Here is a 14,064-nt window from a genome sequence, read left to right on the forward strand (position 1 = left end):
GACGTGATCTGGTTCGTTTCCCTCTCACCATCCTAAACATGCAACTCTGTGTTTGGCCATACGCGAACAGAAAGGGTTTGTTCCCGTCCGCTCCACCTCCGGTCCAGTTGCGATTTGAATTATCCTTTTACCTACTTACAACCCTCATCTTTTCCTGCAGGTTCGATTAGTTTTGGGTTGCTTTACGTTGGGTTATTTAATGCAGAACAATCTAGGGCCAAGAACGATCTGCGCTGCGCTTCTTAGCAGTGTATTGGCCAGGCAAGAGCATCACCTACTTCTGTCTCAATAAGGTTTAGTGGCTTGGCAGCTAATCAACCCTTAATCCATTTAATATCTGTTGTGTTCTTATAATGCTTGGATACTTTAATTGAAATGTTATGCAACATTCAGTTGTTACTTAGATAAATCTAAACATAATATCATTATCAACACTGTTATCTTGTCGACCAAATGTGTAATCTCCTCAGATGACATTTGTGAAGCTAATTGGACCAGGTCATCTTGGTTGCTTGTTACTCCCCTTTGATTTCATACCATATCTTGATTCTGTGTTTTGACTGAGCTTTACGGAAACTAATTATTTAGAACCTACACACTTCAAAATCATCCTTTAACCCTTTCGTAGTAATTGTTTTCTTCACTATTTTGGTATTAAGATTTCTTATCAGTTAGCCTGTATAATCTGGAGATCTCATTGGAGATCTCTTCTTAAAAACTCCTAATTTGAGTTTCTTTGGCTGTGTTTATGAATGGATAGCCTAGGCCTAGGCGATAAGTGTGTAGCAGCTGAGTAACATCCTCTGTAGTGGCAAATGGAGTAGGTGTTTCACAGCCCTTTAGAGATGAATCTCTAGCAGTTGAACGTGTCCCCCCCGCCCTACCCGGTGCTATGCCAGCCATATAGAAATTTCATACGTTGTCACTGAGACACAGGTGTCACTGCTGTAAACGGGATTGGAACCAGCTGTGCCCCGATACCAAAACAGCCTGTGCACAGGTTCTGCCTTATTTATTCTGCTTATCATCCTTGCGGGGGGAGTGTGTGTGAAGTTAGTAATAAAATCTAAACATTGATGATGATGATTATTGTTACTGAAAGTGAAAGATACTGTTAATACTGGATAGTATGCTTTATCTACTGCAACCAGGCAGGATCCAAAACTCTGTTAGGATGGGATCAGTCTTCAAATGCTTGGAAGATGCCCTCAAATCCTGTTTGCAGGAATACATTTAGATAAGCCAAGCCATGGTAATTTTAGGTATGGTTATTTCTGCCTTGTGTAATGGGGTGGAATGACTTTCCAGAGTATTTTTCAAACCCTGTTTTCGATGATTGACCCTCTAGCTCCCATAAGGAGTCTAACAGTAAAACTTTGTTTTAACAGCAGCTCCAGGTCTACTGTCTGTGGAAACTCCAGCTGTTTAATTTTTTCACCATCTCTTTTGGAAGAGACACCTCGGGGGTCCCAGTTTTATCAAGATGTTGTTGTCACGGTGTCACTGGTTAGAACAGCTCTGGAAACTTTCTTAGCAACTCCATGAAGAAGCGAAGAGCCCCGTTCTCTGTGAATACAGGCCAGGGTTATGCCCATGGGGGACGAGCCTGCCCGTTGCTTGGGCACACGGGACGGGGAGTGAAGGGTCGAGCTTGTGAAGAGCAGGAGGAAGGTGGGATGCTACTGGGAGATACAGATGTTGTTGGAGTTTGAATAGTGACTGTCAGCACAGCTAGCACAGGCTGAAGTAGAACTGCTTGAACGGTATTCTCATGGGACAGTGAGGATGGTTCAGGAGGTTGTGATTATGGGGACCTTATTGTTTTTCCTACTTACATATGGCAAGACTTTTTGAGAACGTTACTTGTATAGGAGGCAGGTAACCTCTTATTGTAAAAGCCCACTTTATCACTCACTATTTTATGAAGTTTAATTTCAGGGATTAATGAGTCTAAGGATTCAGCTGCTCGAACTGCCAAAAAAATAATTGTACCTTCTGTTTAGATGCTACGTCCTCATTTTGATTTTTTTTAGTGGTGAAACAGGTTTGAATTTTGGAGTGTTTCAAACCATTCCTTTCAGATCCTTATTTAACCCTTATTGTTCCTTTTGGAGATTGCATGCCTTAATTTCAAAATCTTAATTTAAAAGAGAGAAAGAGGATAATAAATAAATAAATAAATGGCTTTTCAATCCAGGCAGTCCTTGTGTGGATACCTAACTGGGAGTGAAGTCAAAGCCTATTGTGCTTTTTTCAAGTGTATTTTTAAAAGCACTGGGTGCCTTTTTGAACAGAAGATTAATCAGCATCTGTGGAACAAAAGAAAAAAAAAAAAAAATGTTCAGTGTATGTGAGAAGTTCCTAATGTGCCATCAATGGCAACAGCCAGGTTACAAACAGCAGTGCAAAGAGCACAGAGAATTCTCGGCTCCCTTGTGCTTGAGTAAGGGTCTCTTCTGCTCGCAGCACCTTTCTCAATTTGCTAGTCCTCCCAGAACTACAGCCTGTAAGCGTTAGCCTGTCTGAGGAAATAAAACCTTGCACATTTTATTAGCAAAGTGAAGCTGCTTGCTGCCAATGTTGTAATGCTGTTAATGTTCTAAGAATTACATCCTAACTGCACAGCACAGATGCTCAGTGCAGAATATTGTGCATTTGTGCTCTGCTAAATGGCATCTTTGTTTATGCATGGTATCTTTTGATATTTCTAAAACATTCAGGTTTGACTACCCAAGCATGGATTTGCAGTTGCTGCCAGCAAACATTTTGTTTGAAAGTTGTGGCCTTAAATGCAAAATACTTTCATCTTTTTTTTTTTTTTTTCTCATAACCTTTAGGAGTCTGAGTTTTAAATATCCTTATGCCAAGTCCTTGTAAGCCTTGTATGTACTTATAGTAAATATTACACTGTGTTTGTTACCAGGGAGATAGCAGCTATGAACTGGAGATTCAGCCTCACTTACATATTGAAGACGTTAATGTTCGAAGGAATAAAAGTCATCTTTCCACGGCCAGCTCCGCGTTTGATCAGGAAGCATGCTCATCTAGAAAAGACATGGCACGTGAATCAAAAGTAAAACCATTTTTACCTGATACTAATGATAATGGGAGTGAATTCTTTACCACATTTAAATTAACAAAACCAAAGACTCCCGAAAGAACTTCTGGATTAAAATCAGAAGTGCCTGTGTTTCCTACAAATACTAATACTTCAGCTTCCTACTCAGCAAGAAGGCTTGCTCTGGTTGAAAGTATTGACCAGGCCAGTCAAAAGGGTGTGGAACTAGAAGTGACATTTGATTTAAATGAACAGATTGACCTGTGTGACAACAGTGAAAGTACTATAATTCATGGAAGTGCAGCAACAGAGGAATACAAAACTGTAGATAAAGCTTGTAGGTCACTGGGGATGTACCGTGCAGATTCGGATTATAGCAGCTTCACAGTTGAGAAATCACCTGTGTCCTCTGACTTATTTTATCTTCCTGAATCATACGTGGATTCATTTGCACTTGTGAGACCATCTGAGGAGACTTCTTGGTTAAAACAAGTATTTTCCCATGTGAAAAAGCTTTTACTGCAGTCTCCTCCCTCTTTAAATAAAATTGATGATTTTGAAAACATGACGAGAAATGAAGAAACAACATGTCCTTTTCAAAAAGTCCTTTCTGACAGTTGTTCAGTGAGGCAGCAGGACAAAGTGTTTCCTGCATCCTCGGAAGTTGCTCGTTCACTGCCGCTCCCCGAAAACCCTGAACTGCAAGTCACCAGCGAGTCGTGTGCTCCCGTAAGCACCTGTTTTACAAAACCTGTATCGTCTTCTGAGGCTGCTGTTGTTAAAGCCGAAGAGGAGCTTCACTGGAATGACAGCTTTGATAGTCTGTTTGACAACGAAATATTCGCTGAAATTCAAGAGAAAACTCCAACAATAAATCACAGTCTGACAAATAACCCTTCAAGTAAGTATTTTGTTCAAAAAACTAAAGACGATCTTGAAGCGAATGAGAAAAATGTGATGACCGAGGAAGAAAAGCGTATACGTTTATTTGCAGATGACTACATTTATGACACAAATAATGGAAGTTTTCCTATGAGCCATAAGCATTTAGTCAGGTCAGATTCAGGTGAGAGTGTTATTTGGCCAGTTGCAGAGCGAGGCTCCGAGCGGTTTCCCCCAGAGGTGTGCTGCGTGAGCGGCCACCAGGCCGGCAAGGGGCAGCCAATAAGCTGTAAAACCACGGACACATCGGGTGGTATTAGTGCGACCGAGCAGTTTCTGGATGACGATGATCTTTATGACAGTTCTCAAGAACTGTTTTCTGTTAACTTTGATCTGGGATTTTCCGTCAAAGACTGGGAGAACGAAATCTTTGAAGAAAATGTAGATACTGATAATACCAGAAAACTAAACGGTGCCTCAGGGAATCGTGCTGATGTTAGATCCACTGAAGACAAAAAAAAATTACTGAATGATAGCTCCGGACTTGAAACATGGCCCAAACAGGCTTGCAAAAGTCTCGGGAGGAGAGACATTCCCACACCATCGCCATTCCAGAGCGGGAGCGCGGACGCTAGAGGAGGGACCGAGGACGCCGGCGCTGCAGTGCCGATCTGGAAGTCGGGAGACAGAAGAACGGGAAGGGGGTCACCTGAAGCTTTGGCTTCTGCATTTTCTACCCCAACAAGTAGAAAGGTTATGAATACTAAAGCTCTCAGAAGAATTCCTACGAATGCCTTCTCCAGCGCCAGGGAGGAAATCCCAGAGGAGCCGCTTACGGGTGAAGTAAATAAAAGCCCACGTAGGCAGAACTTTCGGAGTTCAGCCACGGGCGCACGTGATGCCCCTTTAGGAAGAACTGAAAGCCTGGAAGACACCAACCTTGGTGGTTCGTGTGGGTCTCCTGCTGAAGGTAGGGGTCTCGGTGGTGTGCCTCGGTAACGCTCCCACGGTTAAGTGCACAGAATCCGGTCGCTTTGGGGTCCCCGATTTGGTTTTATGGCTCGGGTGGGGTGGATGGAAGGAAAAGGGAATAATGGTTGTAATACTAGAAGTTAGGTCAATGAAGAGACTTTGCAGAGTCTTAACCCTGCATGTGAGCTTAGCCATTTGAGGCTGAAATGCATATTGGAGGAGCTACTGGGAGTTAAACCCCTCATACCTCCTGACAAGCGCCGGCGGCGCAGCCCTGTGAGACGGCTTTGTGTGGGCTAGAGCTGCCTTTGTAGCCCTTTCTTAATCTTCTTAGTATCTGATCTGTAATCATCTGGGTCTGTAGCACTTCAGTCCCTGAAGCCATGCTATGGGTATTTTCCTGAGGAACAGAAATTCTACTGATGGATTTCTTTCAGTTTAGTTGCATGAGAACTGACTTGCAGTTAAAATTTTCTGATTATAACTTCAGCACAAACCTGGATTGTCTTAAAAATGTCGCCTGTTTGTTATTTCCTCCCTTTTCTCTCCCCTTCTGACTCTTTCTGGTTTAGGACCAATATACCATAAAAAAAAATTTCGTATTCTGATATTGCCAACATATAAATGACCATCATCCTTCACTCGTAGGACACTTAGAGGTCATAGTCACGCTTTTTGTTGCATTCATCTCTGAATAACCTTGAATTACTTTCAGAACAATTCAGGCTTAATAGTAGTCGGTCTGATTCATAGGGCACATAGAGTTTTTCTGAATGGTTTTGTTACCGTCCTTAAACATTGAAACAAAGCATAAACAGTCCTTTTGGTGACTAAAGCATATTATTTTTTTCCTTCTCTTTGAATTTGTCTGATAGTTGTCGTATTTTTCTGAATGCCACATTTCATCCTAAATCATCCCACCTTCAAACTGATATCTTAGTTTGACGAAATAAAATTCTCTTCTGTTTAAGAAAAAATAATTTAAAAAAAAAAAAAACAAAACAAAAAAAAAAAAAACACCAAAAAACCCAAAGCCAAAATCACAAAAAGAAACCAATTTCTGTTTTAGAATTGCAGGGTTCATACTGAACCTGGATCAGGGTGTTAAGGGGTTTGTCTGGTCAGGCCGGTGTGTGTTGTTGAAATGATACTCACTGGTATTTAAACACAGTATTTTAGAAGTGGCGTGTTTGGGAATTTTGTGCTTTCCCTTAAAGAACCTCAAACCTTTTCGTGACTAAGCAGAGCGGGCTGTGTCCTGCCGTGCCGCCCAGGAGGCAGAGGGGAGATCCGAGGCGGGGGCCGTGGGTGCAGCTCGGGTGGAGCCTGCTCTGGGGCAGGCAGGGCGGCACAGCGGGCGCAGGGCTGCAGCGCCGGCCCGGGGACTGCAGCCCTGGCCGGGCGGAAGGTGAAGGGAGAGCTTGTATTTCACACAGGCAATGAAAACCAAAAAGGCTGCAGTCGTGTGCAAAGCAGCTGGCGAGAGGGCTCTTGAGAGAGTTCTGGTTTGGGTTCCGTGCACCCGCGGGGATACGTGTTGCAAGAGGCTCCCAGAAGTGTAACTCTTGCTCAGCCTCCAAGCGCTTCTTCTCTTGGTTTCCTTTTTCACCTCCCTTTTGCTGCATCTGTACTGCCTGGGATAATCACTGCCACTCAGAGACTCTCCAGGGAAGTAGGATTTATTGTACATCTCAGCTGGAGATGATTTATTTCGATTAACAAGGCTAAAGAGAACAATATTTGCCACACAGATCAATAAGCAATCTCCTTTGTAGGCACTTTTATAAGAAAGGCAGATTTTGTTTGCTCAGTTATAGCAATATTGTATTGTGAGCAATGCATTTTCTTGCGAATGTTGTTTATTATTTTTTTCTGTAGGAACCGGCAGTGACAGTGAAGAAGAGATCGTTTTCCAGAGAAAAAATAGGAAAAAAAAGAATGTTTTGAAGTCTCCTGATGTGAGTCTTGGAAAAAGAAAAAAAAAAAAAAAAAAATAAAGAGAAGCAAAATGACAAATCAAACACCAAAACAAAAATCCTCTTTGCAGTTATACTTATTTCTGTTTGTGTAGGTTGTGAATGATAGTGATTTTGAATCGCCGATTCGTGCCATCCGAAAACGCCGACACCCACTTAACGTGGTTAGTAAATGCTTTGGTGAGACAGGAGAAAAATAATGCAAACTCATTTAGGGAGTATATATTTAAACATATACTCTTTCTCCAGTCAGCAGGCAAGTGTTCTTTTTAAAAATATTCTATGCCATCTGACCTAAAGCTTATTAGAGAGTAATTGCTTTCCTTCCTTCAAGTCTTTCCCAAGGTTTCCAAAGATGACTTTGTAGTTGTTGTTTGGCAGTGAAATGCTGTTACAGGCAGGAGAGCTGAGCCTCTCCCTTTGTGAAAGGCAGTGAAATAACCTTTCTTCCACACAGCTTTGAATTTAAAAAAAAAAAAAAAAAAAGATCATGTCACATTTGACCTGATTTTTCTATCAAGGAACATGTTTTTCTGTTCCTTTTGTATTTAATACGATGATTAGCATTACTGCATTATTTTGCCGTAGCAAATCCATCACAAAACATCAGGTGTTGCTTAACAAACCCCGGATGTTGAAGGATGACTGTTCAATTAAAATACTGCTTGCTTTAGTCTTACTTATTGAACTGTTGGTGAAATGTTCCTCCAGTCAGATGTGTCCAGTGATGACAGCGCAGACTTTCACAAGAGCTCGAGTAGGACCACAAAGAGCAGCTCAGCAGCCCGTAACAGACAGCAGCGAAGAAGTACGAAACGGCAGAAGGTCAAGAGCAATTTTACCTACAAGGTACGTGACGGTACACGTCTCCTGCTACACTGACAGCCCTGCTGGGAGCAGTCTGCACTGAAGTCGCACTGTGGGCAGCTGCTGGGCTTTGCCACGTGTGTGCGTACGTAAGGACGTGCACGTTTGCCACATTGCAAAACCGACTTCAGGGGAACGTGTCTTTGAACATGAGCAGCACGTGTTACCAAGCAAAACCGAAACCAGAGAGTTAGTGAGATTCTACTTTCTGTTCAAACTGCAAGAATGAACTGGAAGTATTTTCTAATTTGTCTGTATTTAAAAAAAAAAAAAACAAACAAACATGAAAATGACAGAAATGTTGAGCACTGATGTCACGGACGTAAGGTGAAAATTTGCTGTGTTACCGAGTCACTCATTCTGGAGCTCGGGTGTATTTCTGGCCTAAAAAATGGAGCTTCTGTCTATTTTGTGGCCTCTGTAGGATCTCGTGACACAACTGCATTGTAGCAGGCATGCAGTTGGGCAGGTGTTTGCTTTTAAGACACTGTTTAGGAGGGTTGAGGCTCACAGCTGTTTCACACAAGCTCATTGCAAGCATTTGAGAGGAAATCTTGACACACTGGATGATGATCTTAACCCTCACATCCGTTGCCTGACTTTCAGAGGAATCCACAAGGCCCTGCCTAATAATGTTCTGAAGCAAAATAGTAATTTGCATTGCAAGTAGAAGATACTCAAAGATTAGTCAGACTCAGGAAGCTCGGGTTCTTCTTCAGAACTGACTCTATTGGGATACCTGATCGTATGAATTTCCCACCTATGCTAATGGTGAAACTTTGGCCACCTTAAGGCAGCAATGGTCCCTCAACCCCAAAGCTTAAATCTTAACTTAGTATTTTACACCTGAATCAGTCACTGCATCAGGAACGGATGCAGGGCCGGAATCACATATTCATAGTAAGCTGAAAAGCTCTTAAATATGCACGGATGTGGTTCCGCTCGGCAGAAATCACTATAGTCAGGGCACATTATGTTGGATATTTTTAACATCTTAAATATAATCTTTATTTGGGAGGCTTCCCTGTAGTATCAGTATTTTATGTTCTGGAATACAAAAAATGGGGTAAAGTCCATTTTTCAGTTTTATTGAAACTTTTTTTTTTTTTTAACGTGAGACGAAAAGGTTCATGGATAGAGCGTGTATCCTTATGAAATTCTACTCTGCCTTTACATAGCATCTTACCTAAACATCCATAGTGATAAACATGTCAGAATTTCAGATCCGCAGAAGACCCAAGAGATCCAAATCGTTCTGCTCAGCCCCCCCCCAGTTACAGTGCTCTGGCAGAAGGGCAGGCAGTGGAGCTGCAGGCGCAGCAGCCATCTGCGGTTAGATTAACAGAGATGGTGACGAGCTCGGTGCGCCCCAAATAGCCACTGGCACTGAATTCAAAGATTCAATAAATAATTTAAGAACCTCATCACTTATTGTTTCCCAAGCGTGACCCGACCCTGGCTGTTAGCTTCTGTTCTGGTGTCGTGGTGCTTTTCACCCTGCGGGCCTGGTGCTCTCCGTCGCCCTTCACCAGTAGGGAGGATTAACACTAATTGGCAGTAGCACCGAGAGCTCTTTCCTGTGAACAGGGGACCTCCTGTGTGTTTCAGAATACTCAAAACTGTTCTAGAAAAGGAACTATTAATAATGCCCATCATTCAGGCTTACTAATGGGCGTAAGCAAGTCATTAAAAGACTTGGGAAAATTTGAAAAGCGGAGATGTCACTTAGTGTAGCACAGGACGCCCTAGTCTTCCGTGTACTAAACTAAAATGTACAGCTTTGTGATTTTTATTCAAAGTATTTTGAAGGCAAACAATTCTTTTGGACTAATTGGGATACATCTTGTGGTTTTTGTTGGTGTTTTGTTTTTTTTTTCCTATGTTTTACTTTAGTACTTTATAGCTGAAATTGTAAGAGAAAGTTAGCTTAATTTGAAGTATCTCTGACAAAACATCTTCCTGAATGAATTTATTGTTTCCACGCACGTTCTGTGAATGTTTCGTTGTCTGTTTTTGATAGAACTTAGTACCGAGGTTCGTATTGTGTCTCCTGGACTGCAGTTCACGTGCAAAGTGCCTCATCTTCCCTGAAAGAACGTTTTCTCAGTAATGAGTTACGTTGTCTGATGAACTCACAAAACAATCCTAAATCCTAAAGAGAAAAGGGCAAACCAGTGTCAAGTCTGTATGTGAAGTTTCTCGCGGACTTGGGTTCAGAGTCATCCAGCACTTTTACATCAAAACAGATTTTTGAAAGCAAATAAAATGAGTAAAACTAGATTTATAAGTTTCAAAACCACCTAATATTTTTAGGTAGCTTAGCTACAATGTGGTGTCAGACTCTGCCTGTACTATTAACTAGTCGGGGAGCAACCTGCTGCACCCTCTGGTTACCTTTAGCCGGAGTGTTGACACGGGCACCAGCCTCCCCCTGCCCTGCTGCTGGGACGGGCCTTGGGGCGCTGCTGGGGCTTGCACTGAGCTTTGTGTTCCCTGCGTCACCTTCCCCTGGCCTGGGATCTCTTCTCAAAGCCAGAAGCCTAATATCTGTGATCCTCTCAGCAGCTGATGTTCTGACGTCGTGAACTGACTGAAGCAGAGGTGCCACAGTTAAACCAGGAGCCAGCTTCTAACTGCAACTGTGACTTTTTTTGCCTCTTGTAGAATGCAGCAAGGCAGTTCTTAGCTGAAGAAGCTGAGCTGTCCCAGCAAGATGCAGAAGGTGTCTCCTCTGATGAGAGCGTAGATGAAGAGAACGAGCTGAACTCCTCACTGGCTCGGTTCCTGAATGACGACGTAGAGGTCACGCAAGTGTTAAACGGTGAATGAGGAGAGTTGTTAATGCTCAGCAAGTGGTGCCTGACGGGCACGGCCCCTGGGTCAGCTGGTGGCTCAGCTAACAAGCACTAACCTCCTCAGCTGTGGGAAGTCAGGTGCTTCGCATTATCTGAACCTCTTCTGGTTTTATTCGCGTGGGTTTCTTGCGTAGGAAGTTCCTCACTGCAGTCAGCTCTTCGAGGATTGCAGGGGCAGGAGACTGACTCTCACCAAGTGCCAGCCACCCCTCCTTGCACCGTGGTGACTGAGCGGAAACAGTTTTCCATTTCACTTAGAAATTTCTGAATCTTGCAGGTCCTCTGTTACAGAGGGACTTAGGATACGACAAGAAATAACGATCTGAATGCTAAAGATAAAATTACAGTGTTGGCACTGAGAGCTGAGAAGGTAAAGCTGGTTTTTGGCTGAGATGGTTTTCTTACCCCTGTGCTTATGAACCTTGTCTTTCCCTGGGGTATTTGCGTAACGGAATCATCTTATTACCGTTTAAGGTTCCCAGTTGTTGCTGAGGTTTTTCCTCCTCCATTTAATTGTTCCCTGTAAGATCCAGCCAGCCCTTCCCTTTCTCATACCGTTGTGTCTGGTGTGGGAGAGACTTGCACACGGAAACCCGAGTGATTTGGGTTTCCTGTGGCTGATATCGCCCTTCGCCCTGCTACAGGCAGCCAGAGCTCTGCCTGCCGAGAGAAGCTTCTGCCCGGCAGCTTTCGTGGTGGCAAGCTGGGTGGACCTAGTCCTTTGCTTTGGGATTTTCAGAGATGTCCGGAGAACTGCAAATTTTTGTTTTATGAAATACAGCTTTTTAAAGGAATCACTTAATATGGAAAACCCGATGTAACAATAACGAATTGAAAAGTGTATCCTTAATAACGCTGCTTCCTCTTTCATCTTCTCGTTTTAATTCAGACTGTGAGATGAAAGGAGTTTACCTGAAATCCGTGCGCAGTCCAGCTCTTGGCAGTAGATACAAAATGGTTCATCGTGAATTCGACAGCACGGCGTTTTTCTCACAGGTGGGAAACGGAACGGCTGCTGTCCTTGGGCAGCCCGCCCCGACTGCCTGTGCCCCTGTTTAGGTTCTCATCCCACTTCGGAGCGCTGTCTGCAGCCTGCTGTTGATAATCAGTTCTAACAAAAGACCGTTGCCTTTGTTTTGATGTTGAGGCTGAAGCGTGCCCACCCTCGCCCTGACGGAAGCCTACACACCCCCTGCTCCACCCTGTTGCCCAGTCCGAAGCGGCAGCAGCCCGGTCCCTCCTGGGACACAGGCACTGTGTCCTGGCCTCCCGCTGGCACACGGGCTCTGACACCTTCTGAGGAAGAGTCCTCTCGCCCAGCACGGGCTATTTCCAGTCTCTTGGTGAAACAAGCAGCCCCCCCAAACAGAGGGGTGCCGGCCTGGGCGCGTGCCTGTCACCCAGCCGTACGTCGGGCTGCCCGGCGCTCTTGTCGCCACACAACCAGCAGTGCCAGGACGGCCCGTTTTTCTCCAGCAATTAGCGGGTTAGCTCCTGAAATGGAAGGTTGGAAACGTTCAGGAAAAGCAGCAGAGTTGAGAGTGCTGGCCGCTGCTGCTCAGCACGCCCTGGCAGGGCGCCGCTTGCTGCCCAGTCTCCCCAGTGCCGCTGGAGACTGGCCCTTTACGTTGTGCCCTTGCCACGTGGGGCAACTGCGGGGCACGAATGGCTCCCCAAAGCTGACCCTTACCCAGCTCTTGCCCTCTTACACACCGCATCATTATGCACTGATTCTGTCTGCTCACAGAAGTGCCAGTGAAACACAGCTGGATTATTACCAGAGCTTCCTTCAACGTGTTAACTCCTCACCCCGGCCGCTCCCGGCCTGGGTCGGTTTCTGGCACACCCAGCTGTGCTCCCCCTCCATCAGAACGCCGACGAATTTCCTGCGTAACCCATCCTCAGGGTTCTGGTTTACTCTGAACTCTTCCAGCCTTGTGCAGTAGTTTTTTGCTACTTGATTTTCCTTCGTTATTTCATAGACAGCAAAGACATCACAGAATCGGAAACACAGATGCACAGGATGGTCCCTTATTTCCTCCCCAGTTTTTTTTCCTGTTTCCTATATTCCTGGTTTTAGATCACCTTCAGCACCATAAAAGAGAGATCTATATTTGATGAAAAGGATAAAACATGGGTTTTTTTTTCTGTTAACACACAAAAATTCAGGTTTTTTTACTGATTATTTACGAGCAGGTAACAGGAACGCACGGGACTCGATTGCCAAGCAGCCTCAGCTGATGATGTCAGTTCTGTCGCTGTTTTAGCTGAGGCAGGCTGTGGCTGAAAATCCAAATCTTCAACTTCTGTTTCGTTTCACGCGTTGCAAAGGCACCGTGAAGTGCTTCTGCCAGCAAGGCTGTGTGCTGTAGTGCACGTGGTGCACGTGGTGCGGGTGTGGATTCTGCCCTTCCTCACGCAGAACTGCAGCTCGTCCCGAGCGTGGAGGCACCGGGGCCCTTCCCCTGTGCACAGACACGCGGAGGTGACGCTCCCGTCTGTAATTCCAGCCTGTCTGTCAGTGCTGCTAGCAAGCGAGTCGTGCTTCCGTTGTGACACTACAATTAACGTGCCCATTAGAAGGTTTCTGGTGACAAATCGTGGGCCCGGCCGAAATCTGAGAGCGCGTGTTGCAGGCAGAGCCACGAGCGTGTTGGGAAGCCTTACGGGGCTGCGGGGTATGGAGAGGGAAAGCAAAATCATTGTGGTGTTTCAAAACTCACTGGGTTTGTTTCCTCCCCCCCCTCCAGATTCCCGAGCAAGACCAGGCTTATGTGGAAGACAGTTTCTGCATCGGAGAGGAGGAAGAGGAAGCGTGCAAAACCAGTGAATCTAGTGAGGAGGAAGTGTGCGTTGATTTTGATCTCCTAAATAATGAGAGTTTTACTAGCGGAAGAAAACAATACCTCACTCGCCGCAGGAAAAAGTTAAAGCAGGCCAGGCCAGAAGAGGCCTCCTCTGTCCCAGTCCGGAAGAAGAAACCGTCCCGAATTATTGTTCTCAGTGATTCCAGCGGGGAAGAAACAAGCGTCAGCAACGAGCAGCCCGTGCAAACAGACCGCTTCAGGGCAGAACAGGAAAATGCAAAGTCACCCGAGTCGCCGCCTCCAGCCTCTTCTGAGCAGCACAGAAAAACTGCTGGGGCGATCGCTGCTCGTCACTCTGCGGAGGGTAAGAGCCAGACGCTGCTTGGCTTGAAAGCTTCCGTGTCGGAAATGCTGGATTTTCACCCGGACCATCGAGCGAGGAGCGCACGCCTTCCACCAGCTGCCACGAGCTGTGCTTCGGGGAAGGAGGATCTCCGGGCTCCCACTGAGGTCGGCGCCGGTTCCGAGCGAGGCCCTTCCTCTCACCTCACCTGCTGCTGGAGGGTCCTGCCCCGCCGCGCTGGTGCTGGGAGGGCTGGCAGCACGGCAGCCCCAAGAGGGAGGCTGCTGCTGGCGATCAGGGAGCT

At 45.3% G+C, this 14,064-nt stretch overlaps 1 protein-coding gene across 6 annotated transcripts in view; it reads left to right on the plus strand.

Moving 5' to 3' along the window:
• The window catches only part of FANCM (FA complementation group M), a 76,136-nt gene that overhangs the window by 58,748 nt on the left and 3,324 nt on the right, over positions 1 to 14,064 (plus strand). For 5 of the 6 annotated variants that reach the window (XM_042799299.1, XM_042799300.1, XM_032995892.2 and 2 more), the window contains 7 exons: positions 2,924 to 4,910; positions 6,791 to 6,870; positions 6,984 to 7,052; positions 7,600 to 7,737; positions 10,420 to 10,576; positions 11,500 to 11,606; positions 13,361 to 13,927. In XM_042799299.1, the coding sequence (XP_042655233.1) occupies positions 2,924 to 4,910; positions 6,791 to 6,870; positions 6,984 to 7,052; positions 7,600 to 7,737; positions 10,420 to 10,576; positions 11,500 to 11,606; positions 13,361 to 13,927 (3,105 nt within the window). The remainder of the gene's footprint in view (positions 1 to 2,923; positions 4,911 to 6,790; positions 6,871 to 6,983; positions 7,053 to 7,599; positions 7,738 to 10,419; positions 10,577 to 11,499; positions 11,607 to 13,360; positions 13,928 to 14,064) is intronic. The other variant, XM_032995896.2, reaches the window with a different exon arrangement.

This window comes from Tyto alba, unplaced genomic scaffold (genome assembly GCF_018691265.1).
Source record: "Tyto alba isolate M040663 unplaced genomic scaffold, T.alba_DEE_v4.0 Super-Scaffold_29, whole genome shotgun sequence".
NCBI classification, from domain to species: Eukaryota; Metazoa; Chordata; class Aves; order Strigiformes; family Tytonidae; genus Tyto; species Tyto alba.